At 40.1% G+C, this 15,501-nt stretch overlaps 1 protein-coding gene across 1 annotated transcript in view; it reads right to left on the bottom strand.

Annotated features, from left to right (window-relative positions):
• The window catches only part of cpxm2 (carboxypeptidase X (M14 family), member 2), a 28,925-nt gene extending 15,196 nt beyond the window's left edge, over window positions 1-13,729 (bottom strand). Inside the window, exons 1-4 of the mRNA XM_078279423.1 lie at window positions 13,420-13,729; window positions 9,345-9,446; window positions 4,744-4,853; window positions 2,085-2,224 (exon numbers count right to left, since the gene is read on the bottom strand). Coding sequence (XP_078135549.1) covers window positions 2,085-2,224; window positions 4,744-4,853; window positions 9,345-9,446; window positions 13,420-13,714 — 647 coding nt within the window. The 5' untranslated portion in view covers window positions 13,715-13,729. The remainder of the gene's footprint in view (window positions 1-2,084; window positions 2,225-4,743; window positions 4,854-9,344; window positions 9,447-13,419) is intronic.
• Between the last annotated feature and the right edge of the window lie 1,772 nt (window positions 13,730-15,501).

Genomic DNA, 15,501 nt, shown 5'->3' with positions numbered 1-15,501 from the left:
GGGTACAGTTTGGGTACTGGATAAAGTTTGACCAAACATTTGACCACGGGATTTTTAGCGTCAGAAAAGGTGTTACTCTACAAGTATACATGATTGTACATATTTTAACTTAATCTTAAAAAACAGTAACAACACACTCTGGCACAGTAATTGAAGCGATGAGATGCATATCTGGGTTCTAAATTTCGAGTAAATGTCTTCATACTCAAAAAAGATGCGACAGACTTATATACTGATTGAGCTGAGGCAGTGGATGGTGAGATTATACACATCCCTTTTTATTTGGAAGTTATATTACAGAAATTGCCATGGAGACCTGATGGTACTATAATTCATATATTAACGAGCTTCACAGACACCGTTCGCAGCACACAGCAGACTCATCCCATGTTGTAGTCAGTATACACTTACACAGTAAATATAATTAAAGTGTTAAAATGTGTACAGTTCAAATCCCTACTTGTTATAACATTATTTTGTCCCTCATCTGAGTGGATTGAACAAGCTTACAGTGCAGTAAAAAACACTTCTCCTGTGTTATTTTTAAAATGCAGTGCCCTTTTAAGAGAGATGAAAGAATGAGGCTGTACTCCAATCAATCAAACTCATAAATCCTTAATCCCACAGTGAAGGGATCAGAAAAGACTTGTGAAAAGGGCAAACACCAGTGAAGGTTCTACGCCATGTGGACGAGATTGAAAAGCTTGTTTTGTTTATATTTGTGAAGTAAAATTTTCCAGTTAGGTTTACAGGAAAATCCAAGACTCATTTATAGTTCTGGAACAATTATTGCTGTCTGTCTGCTTCTAGTTTTCATTTCCCGTAGTTATTTTGAAACTCATGCCATATGTAATTAGATTTTTGGCTGCTTACTGTGTTTGGATTTTTATAGCCATGTTATCTCAACAACTATTGTATAGATTGCCATGTTGACTTGGTCCACACATTCATGTTCCATGAGTCTCAACTGTACTTTGGTGCTAATTGCCAATTGTTAGCATGCTGACATGGTACACTAAGATGATGAACATGGTAAACATTATATTTGCTTAACGTTGGCATGTTAGCATCATCATTGTGAGCATTTTAGCACGCTGGCATTAGCTCAAAGCGCTGCTGTGCCTACAGTAAGTACAGCCGGCTGTACGAGTCTCTACACTCTGTCTCTGACTTATACAAACTTCATGATGCCAACCTGTGCTTGAAATGAACTTCTGATATAAGTATATCACTAATAGAAAACAGTGGTAGCAAAATGCAGGTTATTGAAGCGAAAAACATTTCATGGATGGCATGACATATCTACTTTCCTCATATTGTATTTTTCATACATTTTATCCTTTTCTAATATGGACTATAGGGGTCCATATTAAATGTGCTGGATTATCAAGATATGTAAGAGGTTTCCTTTCTTGTTCTACAAAAATTGAGTGTCCTCTAATGCAGGGGTCTTCAACGTTTTTGAAGCCAAGGACCCCTTAACTTTGAGAGAGACAGAGCAGGGACCCCCCTCCCCCTACTACATATTGTATTAAATTAAGCTGCATATTAAACTGGGCCTACAATAACATGTGGGCAGCCTAAAGCCTTTATACACACCCCCTTTTAGTGCATAGAATACTAAGCTATTAAAATAATTGTTGGTATGATTTTATAAATCATGTTTTTATGTTGCACAGTGAATCCTTAGAATGAACTGTATCTGTGGGTGGCTACCTTAGTGACTACCTATAGGCCAGTAAGCTTATAATCAATGTTGTTTTTTCACTAATAGGCTAATAATTTGTTGGATTCATGTTGTTCCGATGCACCTGTCTTCCATTAAAGATGTGCAAAGTATTTTTCTATAATGAAAAACTTTCAAAAAATTAACGCTGAGGACCCCCTAGGGGCCCCTAGATTGAAGTTTAAAACAAACTTCAAACAGACATCACTAGATATCACTTGATTTAAGGCAATTTAGAGAACTGGCATGAAATCCATCCCCCAGAATCCTTTAATCCTTTAACGTTAGCTTGGACAAGAAAATCCTCATTCTCAACCACGTGCAACTCTCCATGCATGTCTGTAGGGTTCCTACTCACGACCAGAGGGAGCTTCTGCCTTGTGTGATGACCCCTGTGAACTTAGTCAGCCTCCTGGCGTCCACCTCGAACCACTGCAGCGGGTCATCTCTGCCAGCGCACCAGGCCCCGTCATAGAGGTCATCTTCATAAAGGCCAGCCTGCAGTCCGGAAAACAGCCATGTAGAGCAGAACTTTATCCCAGATGTCCATGTGGTAATACAAACACGCAGTCTATGTTTGGTGCAACACTCTGACTAGTAATGCTGACCACTTCTGCTTTGTTTGCATTTGTCAAATATTTTTTAAAGGTCACTGTGTTTACAGTGGAGGGGTTGAAGCATGCACAAGTCAAGGCTGAGATGTTTAGATTTTAACCTCTGAATCTAAAATATGCTGTCAAGATAAGAATCAGCTTAGCTGCAGTAGATCAATGTTTCTTTTACCATGATAAAGGCAGCACTGTAAATGTTATAAAACAGGCTACATCACTCAAAGCAGACTGGATCATACTTAATGGAGTGAACAAGGGAAAAACAAAGCCAGTGAAGTTGAGTTACGGGAATGATCGCAGGACACATCTGCGATACAGGGCTGAGCATTAAAAAACTGTCTGAGCTATTTTCCGTTTCCCAGAATTCAACAGATTTGGTGTACATGCTACTGATGGATCACAAGGACACAGTTTCTGGACACTTGCTCAGTTCAACAGCTGAAAATGTTAAACTAATTATAATGCTACACCCTCTATGAAGCCCGTACTACCAGTCGACACTGTTGGCTCAGAGCGAGATGTGTGAACAGTCACACACATGCTGTGTGTGTGCTTCATCTTCTTCATCCAACTGCTAAGATTATGATGACATACTGCACTGTAAAAGTTGAGTGCTTGCTATCGCTGTCTCTTTATCATGACTGTCAAGTCCCTTTGAAGTACACCACTCAAATAATGTCAAGAATGTGACTTGAGATTTTCCGTACAAATGTACATTAAGTTAGGATTGGAATGGGTGTGAAACAGAGTGATGATCTGACAAATTTGTGAATTAACATCACTGTGTTGTGTCTAATTCATTATAAAGTGTTTACATTACATTAAAAGTCTTTTATCAAAGTCAAACATGAAGAAAGTTAGGGATTTAGAATTAGTCCTGTACATATGAAGTTGCCTCGGATTTCTGGAAGAATGTATCTAAGTTAGAATTCTGACTCTGTAAACAAACATGCATACATCTCCCAAATCTGAAAGTCGCATGGCTCTGTGCTTGAAAAAAGCTGTGAGGTCTATCCAACTTCCTGTCAGGATGCAGGTTTTAAACAGAAAAGCCAAAAATGTGTTCAGAGAGAAAGAAAACTTAGCGATACCCATACTTTTATTTACATGCTGCTAGGAGAAGCATGTTCCAGCCATAAGCAGTAAGTGCTCAGCTGCCTTGAACCAAATTCCTGAAGCAAAAAAAGTTTACTGTTGAATGATTTGTAATGATTCTGCAAGTAAATAGGCCTACTTCTGCCAAGGACTATCTGTTTTATGTACCATTTCTCTGTCAATTAGCAGAATATCTAATAAAAAAAAGAAAAAAATAACGTAACAGATTTGAATGAATATGAATGTCATGGAACAGGTGATTACGTTTGGTACCAATTCAGATCCAGGTGCAGACCCAGGACCTTTCATTACTTGAATGAAAACAATCTGGCACATGATGTATCCCATACTTGTCTGTCACTATATGTATTTTGCTGCAGGATAAGGATATAGTAAGTTTAACTTTCCAAACACTTCTATTACAATTATGACAAATTTAGAGGGTGTTAAGTGATGTCTAGCATTTCAATTGTTCATGTTTCACTGCCAGTATGCATCTCCAAATATGAAAAAAGGAAAGTTAAATTCCTCACATCACAGAACTCTTGGTGACTGGAATCAAACAAATTTCTTTTCTTCTTGTAGCAGCTACAAAAAGTGGGAAAAAAAAGCCAAGCTACATGGCCACAAGCCCGATTCAACAGGCAACATCTGCTTTCTATGTTTTTCTCATGATTTACAGATAATTGTTCTATATAATGGACACTACTGTATCTGCCCCTCTATGATTCTTGAGAGGCACTCACATACACAGAGGTGCACACACAACACACCCTTTGTTTTGTTGATTTCCTGACACATAATGCCTTGCCGTCTTGTGCGGATTAAGAGCATGTGTGCGTGTTGCATTAATTGTGTGGATTCAGAGCAGTGCCTGCAGTAGATGAGGCGCACTGCAGACTGTACACATGCTAATACCCTCAAAGCACAGCTTGCACTAACAGGAAATTCCTCTTTTCCCAGATACCAATCTTTTTTGTTAGTCTTGGGGATGTGCCCCTGGTTCGATGGCAACACTATCACTTTCTCTGTTGAGATGCCGCAGCGAGCTCATGATAATGTCATCCACATTTAACTGAGCAAAAGCCAGTTATCACAGGCAACATTTTTCCACAGAGCTTGAACATGAACTTAAACTGATTCTAAAATTAAAAGATGCTATCTCTGGATCATATTTCTTATGTATTGCTAATTTGTGGGGGGAAATGAGGCTTCCAGAAGCATTCAAAGAAAGGTGAAATTGTATAATGCGAGTCCCAACATTTCTGGTAAGCTTACCCAAACTTCCAACACTTTACATTCCTGTCTCACCTGAATGTTAAGTCGACCTCTGTGTGCACCAAGGCCGTAGCGTTTCGTAGTTGAAGCATGAAGCTGGAAATCATCAATCTTCAATGTCTCCAGTCCCATGGGAGGGCATTCTGGGTAACGAGAGTAACAAATTAGCCTGCGACGGTAATGTTATGTATCATGTGTTGTGCATTGCTCCAGGATAATTGCTTTCTGCACAGTACAGCATAGCTCCTTGACTCAACAGTAATGAGCTAATTTAGACTTTTCACAGTGAGCTCAAACGTGTGAACCAAATGAAGACAGCAGCTGCACTCTGTGTTTGTTTCTGAGAAGATAATAATAAGGTGCTCTATACTGCAAACATAATCGACACAACACACATAGTGAACAAGGAAGAGTTTAATAAAGGTTCAAATTAAAGCAGAATGTGATTGTGATAGCGACCATTATCAGTGTTGCTGTTTCTTCATTCTGCCTCCAAACCAAACACAACAATTACTCAAGATGCAAAACTCATTACATCTTGAGTTATTGTTGTCAAAGCACATGTCCTTTGCAGCTAATTTGATCACATGTAGGAGACAAATCAGGAAAAGTTAATTTTCACACTTCTGTCTGTAAACAACTCATTTTCTCCAAACCTGGAAAATCAAACTACAAAAGGTGAGTCTGTGTGAAGGAAATGGAGCTTAACAGCGTGACCGAGGCTTTGATGTCTAAACTGCTACGAATTTCAAAATGTGTCACTCTTCATGAATGATTAATGACTGTACACTATGAACACGAATGCATGCCTATCACAGCCATCTAACTGCACAATGAATACATAATTAAATTGGTGAAATGCAATATCATAAAAGGGCAAAAATGGGAAATTGCAGCAGCTACAAACCTGTCAAGCATGTTTAAAGGTATTGGTAAAAAAAAATAAAAAAATAAGAAGGTCTATTCTCATGTTGGTGATCACCTATATTTACTTAATGCATGCCCACTCTATGCTGAAACACTGGTATACATGCTAGACTGAGAGGGGTTTTGGTGCCAGTGCTATTAGCAGATATTGGATAAGCTGACAAACGGGTCAAAATAATAAAAAAGTTGTGTGATCCTTCAAGACCTTTTGCGCAACATAGTTCCCTTAGAGTACTCTAGCACTTTTAAATTGCTCTTCCAAAAAGTTGTGGAACAGATAGTTAAAAAAGAAAAGAAATTAAAGCAGCAGAGGTTGATTTATCCTGACTTTTAATTCGCAATTTCCCATAAAGCAACCTCATACTGCCTTTTTGTTTCACCCTCCCTGCCCAATAACCTCCACTGTGTTTTAAACTCTGTGCCCTTGGTTTATAATGCAGGATGTCTGTTTTTTTAAGTCTCCAAACTCTCACTCATATAACCCTGATGACATCACTATTACCTCATCAGGGTTATTTGAGTTATCTTCTCAGACCTGTCAGACCTAACTACTGTAGATGATGATACTACTGATACTGTGCAGGCATTCTCCCAGCCCAGACCACAGGACATGAGAGCTCTTCAATGCAATGAGTCCCATATTTCTTACATGTATCTTTACCGGCAGTGCTGATGATGGCAATAAGCATTCAGTGATATGACAAATCATCTTGTAATTAACTCCTTGAGTATGGCAATTATCCAGTAACACCCACTGATGCTACAGCAATGGTTTGGCAGGCATGCAGCTGTCTTCAAGGCACTATTTTAGAAAAACACAGTCCTTAAAAAGAGAAAACTGCACATCACTTAAGAATGTTTTCATTTGCTGCTGGAGGGAGTTTGCCTTTCATTTGAACAAATGCCTGTCTTTAAGTGATTGCAGATACTGAGTTGGTGTTCACTAAATAGAGCTCTTTGTGTGAGATTGGCTCATCCTTTACACTACAATGAATATCAATCAGTGAGTGCCAAATGGGAAAATCAAGGTTCATGTGTGAAATTCCAGCTGCCCAAAGGCTCTTTGGGTCAGATCATGCTATTTGCAGACTTGCCTGGATCACAGCGATAGAATTTCAGAGCAAGAATTGTGCACTGATCTGTTCGTACATACAGCATATGCTGCACATGCTGCTGTCATACAGCAAATGAACACCCAGAAGTGTAACAGGCACAAAGAAGACAAAGACATTTTCTTTAAAGAAATACTGTGGCTTGGACTTTTGCTTTTACAGCATGTATGCATGGGATTTTGGACATATTCTGCAGTAAAGTCTTTGACCCATAAATGAAGCTGCCTTTGCATTGTATAACTGTTCCAGCAGCCACATATGTCTGAGGCACTGGAGACCGTCAATCACATGAACCAGGATTTGTTAAAAAGCCAGAGAAAAAGATGATCCAAATCCAAAATCCACGCATGCATGAGGCAATTTATGTTTGGTGCATCAAGCAAACATAGCATGAGAGCAAATTAATGCATGATGTAAAACTGTGGTGTAAAAGTTGATTAACTACTTGTGACCCTGTATTCCTATATTTAAAATACTCTTGGTATCAGACACATACTGTAAGGCCACAGGCTTTCTGAATGGAGTGAACATATTAGGGACAACCCAGCCCTCTAAGCAGGGTGCCTGCCATGTTGCAAAGCCCTAAATCATTATCCCCATCTGAATGCAATCCTTTGCAAGAGGACCCACACAGGAACACACCATTTGGCCTTAACAATAATGTGTAATATTAACATCTGGTGGTACAGTATTGAAATACGTTATGTGTATGATTCATTCACATTATCATGTTTATCTACTGTAAGTTTTAAACTGCTTTCAAACAAGGAAATGTACCAACAGAAGTGGTGTCCTGTAAGCTTAAAAATTAAAGCGTGACCAGATAACATTTGCTGAACAGCGACCCCTGTGGCCATAAATGGTAATTGCAGGATATCAGCACATTGAATTTCCATGTCGCCCAAAAACATGGAAGTCTGAACAACTTTTCTGGCTATGTGCCCAGCAAACAACTTTCAATTGAATGAAGCGGTTGCCATCTTGGAACACTTTTAAATTCATAATACATGTGTAATTGGGACTGCAAGTAGGAAATGACAAACATGTCTTGGGGTGTGGTTTTACTTACTTGTGATAAAACCATTGAAATGTTTATCCGTGAAATTCTGCAAAATAGCTTATAGTACTGACTTTGCATTGTCAGTTATATGCTGATATCTATCTAGAGTTTAAAAACATTAGCTAACATTAGCCACCATAAGCTACTGGTCATACCAGACCAAAACAGCAAATATCCTCAGTGTATTTCACTGACAGTGTATTTTATTGATTGTGGGTTCAGCTTTTCATTTGTAAGAAGAAGATTGTATTATTTCTTCTTTCAGAAGTTCATGGTCTCGCTTTAACGACACATTGTGACATACTGTACCCAAATCATCATTGTACATCAACCCAGGATACAATTTTGACTTTTCAACAGCCTCTGCAGCTTGACTGCGCAGATGTGACAAACTGTTATCTGAGCAGAAACATCTTGTTTCAACACATTTCTGTCCAACGGGAATAATGAATGAGCCGTTGAGACATCCGCTGAATCAAACTTTGAAATACATCGCTGGTCTCAGACCGCAGTTTAATGAATTCCCTATTGTTTTGGTATGTGTGGATGTGGCAGGCACTGAGGTTCTGCTACACCTCCAAAAGTGGCCACATAATTAAAAGTTTTGAGGCTGAACAATTTCTGAAGTTGAGTTAATGCAGCTCTTGATATATAGAAAGTGAATTGTTTTTTACATTTTACATAAATCAGCTGCAACCAGAAGATGCTGAAACAAAGTTGGAAAACAGATTGGTGTTGAGTCACAGTTTCAGCCGTGAAAACTGAAACATGATTTTGGGAGCCTGAGCCTTCACGATCTTGACTGCCTGGGCTTTTTGGTGCCAGGCATGTCGGCATGGAGTTACTATTTTCCAACACACATGAATATCCAACTTTCTGCTCCCATTCTCGAGTGCCAAATTAAAAATGGCAACCTTTCTGTCTGTCTCAGTAAGTTCCTTACAATAGCTTCAACATAAACACATAAATTCACAGTTGGCCACAATAGCCTCTCTTAATCTCCAAGAATTATTAAATACAGCTTCCCGTTATGCTAGAAATGTCTGACACTGTGTAAATAAGTTTAACCAGAGAAATATCACCGCGTTCAGAGCTGTGGAAAGTCTGAGGTCAAAGCACATGTGCTTTGCCCTAAATCACGCTCTCAGTCGAGCAAGTTTAATCTGTCATCTGACATGACAGGAACACTACTGGGGCATCCTGGCTTCAGTTTAGCAAATATACCATGATCCATGGAAACCAAACACAATGCTTCATATTCAAAGACGACATCAGTGCCTCTGTGGCTTGACTCCACTTCTGAGAGCATCATCTTATATTGCCAGACTTTTCCTCTGAGGGAAAATATGTTCTCTGAAAAGCTCTTCCCCTTTCCAAAATATTTGTCATCTCTGAGAGAGTTTGTTTTTCTTTTCCAATCCTAACAGCTCCCGTGAAAGTTGAGAAATGATCCATGCACATCGGAAGGAAGAAGAATTTTCATGAGATCATAAATTTTCCATAACAAGTGAGAGTGTCACTGGTTGATCACTCACCCTCTTTTATCGAGTTGTATTGTCCTTCTCCCTCTGAGATGCTGTTTGAGGTTTTCAGGACGCTCTTCTTGTTCTTCTCAGCCTTTTTGTTGGCTGTTTTCACTAAGGAAGGAAATGACATTAATGCAGGAACAGAAATAAAACTTTTTTTTCTCCATTTGCTTTGACAGGTCCAATTACATTTAAAACTGCTGATTCATTGTTGTTAAAGGGAGTGTTCGCACAGGGCAAAACTTTGGCTGGATTCAGCCCTACACACATGGATAGATTCAGAATTGGGTCCTGAACCAAGAGACACTCTTTGGGCACATAATTAGGAAACATACTCTAAATAAACTCTATTGCTCTTACATTCAATCGCAGTATGTCTCCCACTCACAAGGGCTAAGCAGATGCTCATTTAAAGCGTAACTCTCGCCAAAATGCAACCTAGGGTCTTTTTGTGAATGTACCCGAGTCAAACTTTTGTTTAAAAGCATATTTAGGACGGAAGCGCCACTTTTAAGATGTACCGTATTTTTGTTTTTCGGTCAAATGGCCTTTTGAATGGGAGTATAGGGGCACTTTTATGCTAGCCTCAAAATAGCTATTTTTACAACACTAAGAAGGCTCGACACAACATGAAACTTTGCTCGAAGTATGATCAGGGGCTCTACACCTTAACTACACTGGTACACAAGGGATATACTAAATCTGTGGCTACTTGATATCGACTCGTTTTGACTGCCGAGGTGGTAGCAGCCGGAAACAACAAGAGCTATGGTGAGTTGTTCAAAACCTTCTTTTTAGTAAACTCTGGGTACACAAACAATGTTCTCAATGCTCGATTTCATGTGTAGAGACCCTGATGATACTTAGAGCAAAGTTTCATGTTGTGTCGAGCCTTCTTAGTGTTTTAAAAATAGCTATTTTGAGGCTAGCATAAAAGTGCCCCTATACTCCCATTCAAAAGGCCATTTGACCAAAAAACGAAAATACGGTACATCTTAAAAGTGACGCTTCCGTCCTAAATATGCTTTTAAACTAAAGTTTGACTCGGGTACATTCACAAAAAGACCCTAGGTTGCATTTTGGCGAGAGTTACGCTTTAAGCTATTTAATACATTAATACAATGTACAGTGTAAGATCACTGCCTCAAGGTTCAAATCAGTCACAGGGGCAGGGAGTCATGGAAGGGAGGCGTGTGCCTTTTATTAGACTGTCAGGTCAGGATAGGCACCACGTGATAACAATCCTTCTCACATCTGAAAGTCTTTATCCTCATTCTGGGGACAGGATAAATCCTCAACAACGCTCCGAGCTGCATATGTGGTTCAGCGTAACGGATATAGAAGGCTCTAACATATGATCATTTAGACGTTGGTGAGGTACAGACAATGTTCATGCCAGTAACACAATAAACACAACAAGTAATTGTCCTGTATTTAAAATTCTGCTTAAGTTAAACCACAAGTTTTAGAGTTTTAAGGTTTTGTAGTGAAGCAACAAAAACAGCACTGCAAGGTTTTTCATCTGTTCCCTGTTTCTCCACGTTTTGGACCTGTGCAACCATTATGTAATGCTTTCAGATCAGTTGAAAGTCTCCATGCTACTCCGAAGTTATTAGATCGTTTAAAACATGCATTAGGTTTTACCCAACAACAGTCTTTTGATATGGGCGTAAAAAAATCTCCAAAATGGAAAAATTCAAGAACCAGCATCCCAAAACTGTACTTAAAGCTGCAATAAATTAATTTTGTTTTTTTTTGTTATATTTGTTTATGTATTCACTTTGGGGCAGCAGAACACAGTATTGACCATTTAAAAGTTGTTATAGCAAACATGTTAGAAAGCAAATGGAATAAAAATGAATTTATTGCCAAAAGTTATTATAATGAAGATGAATAATTTTATTTCTGTTAACATACAGTACATGAAAGAAATAATTATTGTCCACAATTTGCCAGCGTATCTAACCAAAAAAGGAATAGGCTGAAGCCAAGGCCTAGTAATTTTACGTTTTTATCAAATTACTTCATAACCCTTAATTATTTTAGATTTTAAAGCTTTTTTGAAACTCAACAGACGTACACATTTCCAACACATCACTAAGTTCATTCCATAATTTAACCCCAAAACTGACACACATCTATATTTTACATTAGTCCTCACTTTACCAATTTCAAAGATAGAGAACCGTTTTAAATTATAATTACATTCTCTTAATAAAAAATTAATTAATTAATACACACAGGAAGGCCATTGTTTATAACTCGGAGAAGTATTTCCAAAGTTTTTAAATATACAAGATCTGGAAATTATTATCAAGATTATAAAGATTAATGCAGCTTTGAAAGAACACGCTGACTTATTGGGACTTTAGCTTATTCGCCGTATCCCCCAGAGTTAGACAAGTCCATAGATACCCTTCTCATCTCCGTCTGGTGCACCCAACGCTAGCCTAGTTTAGCATAGATCCTGGAGGTAACCGGCTCCATCTAGCCTACTGCTCCCAATAAGTGACAAAATAACACCAACATTTTCCTATTTACATGTTGTGATTTGCTCGCAGCACCTGAGAAGCCCCGGGGTGAGGAGCAGAAGGCCCAAGTAGCAGTGCTTCGCCTTCTGAGAAAATAGTTCCCAGTTTGTATACGGTTAGAAGATGGCTGTGTCTCATGGGACTTTGTTATTTGTACACACTGTGACTATCCAAATCACAACATGTAAATAGGAAAATGTTGGTATTATTTTGTCACTTATTGGGAGCAGTAGGCTAGTTGGAGCCGGTTACCTCCAGGATCTGTGCTAAACTAGGCTAGCGGTGGGTGCGCCAGACAGAGTTACGACACGCACGGAGATGAGAAGGGTATGTATGGACTTGTCTAACTCTGGGGGATACGGTGAATAAGCTAAAGTCCCAATAAGTCGGCGTCTTCCTTCAAGTTTAGTGCATCAATTAATCTATTTAGTTACTTTCCGCCTGTGAATTTCCAGTTTTTGTTCTACCATCAGCACACTGTCAACATGTTTAAGTCCTGTCAGTAAGTATTCACGGGCCTCTAAAAACTAATTCATCTTGTTAATACGATGCAGTGTGATGGAGATAAAACAAACAACTCTCATCAAAGGTAAGCAGTGACTTCTTTATATATCCTGCTCTATTCCCACCTGCAGCAGGTATTCCTGCTAAGACACGTGAAGCCAAATGCCTGAAACATGAGGTCACTGTTGATACAGCTGCTCTAAATTATCTGCCACCAACCAACCGAAAGCCCTCACACCTGATACTGTCCTCCAATCACCTGGCAGGATCTCAAACATACCTACAAACCTGCTACTGCATGTGCTGAGAGTCCTGTACAGAGAGCTTTAAGCTGTACATGTCTATGTACAGCACTGCTGTGTCTCGCTGCTGTTGGAAAAACGTGGATTTCACATGTGTTCTGGCCCTTAAATGCAATGTAGTCCTGACCTCTGCATTGGGTGAGGCTGTTAATCCTGCTGAAGCCACACAGAAACATGGCTCTGATCTATGTGTGAGGGGGGGAGAAGACTACCTGAGGTCATAGTTATTGTTTTTTCTCTGCACATCCATTACCATGTGAATTGAATTGAAGATTCTGAGAAAACTTTCTAAATATTACCTGCAACTTTAAACTCTGATCTTTCAGCTTTACTAAAAAGTTCACTTTAAAAGCATCAGCCGATACAAAAATCCACAGAAACAGGAGGTTTTTTTTAATGAATGAATGTGTGTTTTACCATTTAATCCCAAAGCACATCCTTACTAATTCTATTTTCACTTTTATTTTATTAAAATATTACTCACAACTTACCGGATAAAGCTTAAATAATTAGCCATACACTGTCATCTACAGTGGCAACACTGACTTATAATGTCACTTTAAAAGTTTCAGCAGAACTTTAGTTTTCTTACTAAACTCTACTGTATTGCTGATTGGTTGCCCATGGCACTGTGAAGATGATTTTGTGAAGGACTTCTAGAGAAAGAATGACGTTTTACTACTATTACTACTACTTAGAAAAGCAACACTTTCTCAAGTTGTCCTAAAGAGATGGCAGTGCTTTTACCTGATTTTACATCAGCTCTGTTTTTTTCCGTCTGCGTGCTGCTGTCTGCTTTTCCCTTGGGCACTTTCTTGGCAGGCTTTTGGCTGGGGTGCGCATGCCTGTCAGGTATCGAGGCCACAGGCTTCTCCAGCACTTGGACCTGGTTATACTGCTCTCTTGTCAGCAGCTCCTGCATGTAGTAATCCTCATCCTCACCGGCAGAGCCTTGGCTGAGGTCTGCAAGCCCCACGAGGAGTCCCAGCAGAGCCAGGGGGGTTAGGAGGCATAGGCGCTGTCTTGTCATGACCCGGGGCATTAGCTCCAGCTGTGAGTCCTGATGCCGTCTCCAAAGGAGCCTGCTGCTGCTGCCGGGCTGTGTCCCATCAACTGCTCCCCTTCCTCTCCGTTCCCACTCCAACGCGGAGAGTTCACAAAGTTCTCAGAGCGCTCCAAGTCACTGACGAAAGCAGCGGAGCCAGAGGGTCCATGGACGCCTTAGTCTGGGAAAAATGCAGTGAGGGAGGGAGAACGACAGAGAGCAGGAGATGAGGGAGAGGAGAGGGAAGAGGCAGGGAGACAGACAGCACCGTTCTCTCCTTTAGATGCTGGCAGGTGACTCAAAAAGAAACCTTTTTTTCTTTCTCTCTCATAGATTTAAACCAGCCCCGGCTGCTGACACATTGCAGAGTCACTCTTTCGACATTGGCTTTGTGTGGGTAGAAGAGAAATAGGAATAGAAATCTCTTTGGGATACATACATTGACACATTTAGAATCTGCTTTCATCTCCATCTCCTCCCACTCTGTCTGGGGCAGGCTTTAACCAGAGGAAAGTTTCTTCTTTTCCTGCGGGGGAATCAACTCAAGGACTGCTCTTAACTTTGCAATTCTGTATCCAAAGGAGAAGCAGAGGCGAGTTTCCTGATCCACGCAGGGGTGTGTTTTTTTGAAGTCCAAACTTGCACAAAATATGCATTGCCAAACAAACAGTAGCAGTCATCTGCCCTGAACAGTAAATCCCAATGGGTGTACAGCTGTCAGAGCTTAGTAAAAGAGTGCACTTATTGCATTGCATGTCTCCTAACACCACATCATATCCCTTTACTGGGAAAGCTAATTAACTTGTTGCTCTTCTTCAAGCTGACTCATTGGCTGAGGCTGCTCGTGTTTCAGCCAAGACCATTTTAGTCTCTCCAGTAATTTACACGTTAACAAGCAGCTGAAATTGAACTGAACAAACTCTCTGTGGAGCGTCCGGGCACGTTCTAACACAGGGATGAAGCGATGCCCCGTGTGTCACACCTCATCACATCAACGCCGTCTGTTCCTCATGAAACTCTTTCTCTCCTCTTCTCTCTCTCTCTCTCTCTCTCTCTCTCTCTCTCTCTCTCTCTCTCTCACTCTCTCACACACACACACACACACACACACACACACACACACACACACACACACACACACACACAGCAGCTGATGGAGCCTCACTCTCACAAGAAGACAAAGCCCAAAGCCAACACACTCCTGATTAAAACCATATTTTGCCAGCGAAAAAGATTTATCTTTAAGTTAGATAAAGGTTTCATCACAAGCGTCCCAATGAGTTGTATCTGGCATTTAAGAAGCGTTTGGAGGTATTTCTAAGCAAAGACTATGATGTCTAGCCTTCGGCCTTAAATATTTAGTCATGAGGAGAAGTGGGATTCCACTTATCATTTGCACAACTAATAGGTACAGTTTTTGACATTTCATCAACCTAAGGCAAGACAAACTAAGGCAAAGATAATAATCCCTTAACAAGCCCGGTGCCCCGCCTGGACGCTGCCCAATTTAAATGCACTGGTTCATTACACATAACTGATGTGGACAGACATTGCATACAGAGAAGTCTAAATAGGTTGTATGGAAATCAGACTTTACACCTGAGACTATAGCTTCTGAATGGTGGCTAAAGGAGGCTGAGGCTGCAGGCTAATCACAGAACAGCAGGATCTGGAGTGGGTGGACAGCTCGAGGCGGGAAGACTCCATGCTCGGCTGGCACAGTCTTTTGTAGCAGGCATTCGCTGTTCGCCCACTCTTCATCTAGACTACACCCATCCTAAACT

The sequence above is a fragment of the Sander vitreus genome, chromosome 21 (assembly GCF_031162955.1).
Source record: "Sander vitreus isolate 19-12246 chromosome 21, sanVit1, whole genome shotgun sequence".
NCBI lineage: Eukaryota > Metazoa > Chordata > Actinopteri > Perciformes > Percidae > Sander > Sander vitreus.
Note: the sequence above shows the minus strand (reverse complement) of the source record. Positions and strands in the feature narration are given on the sequence as shown.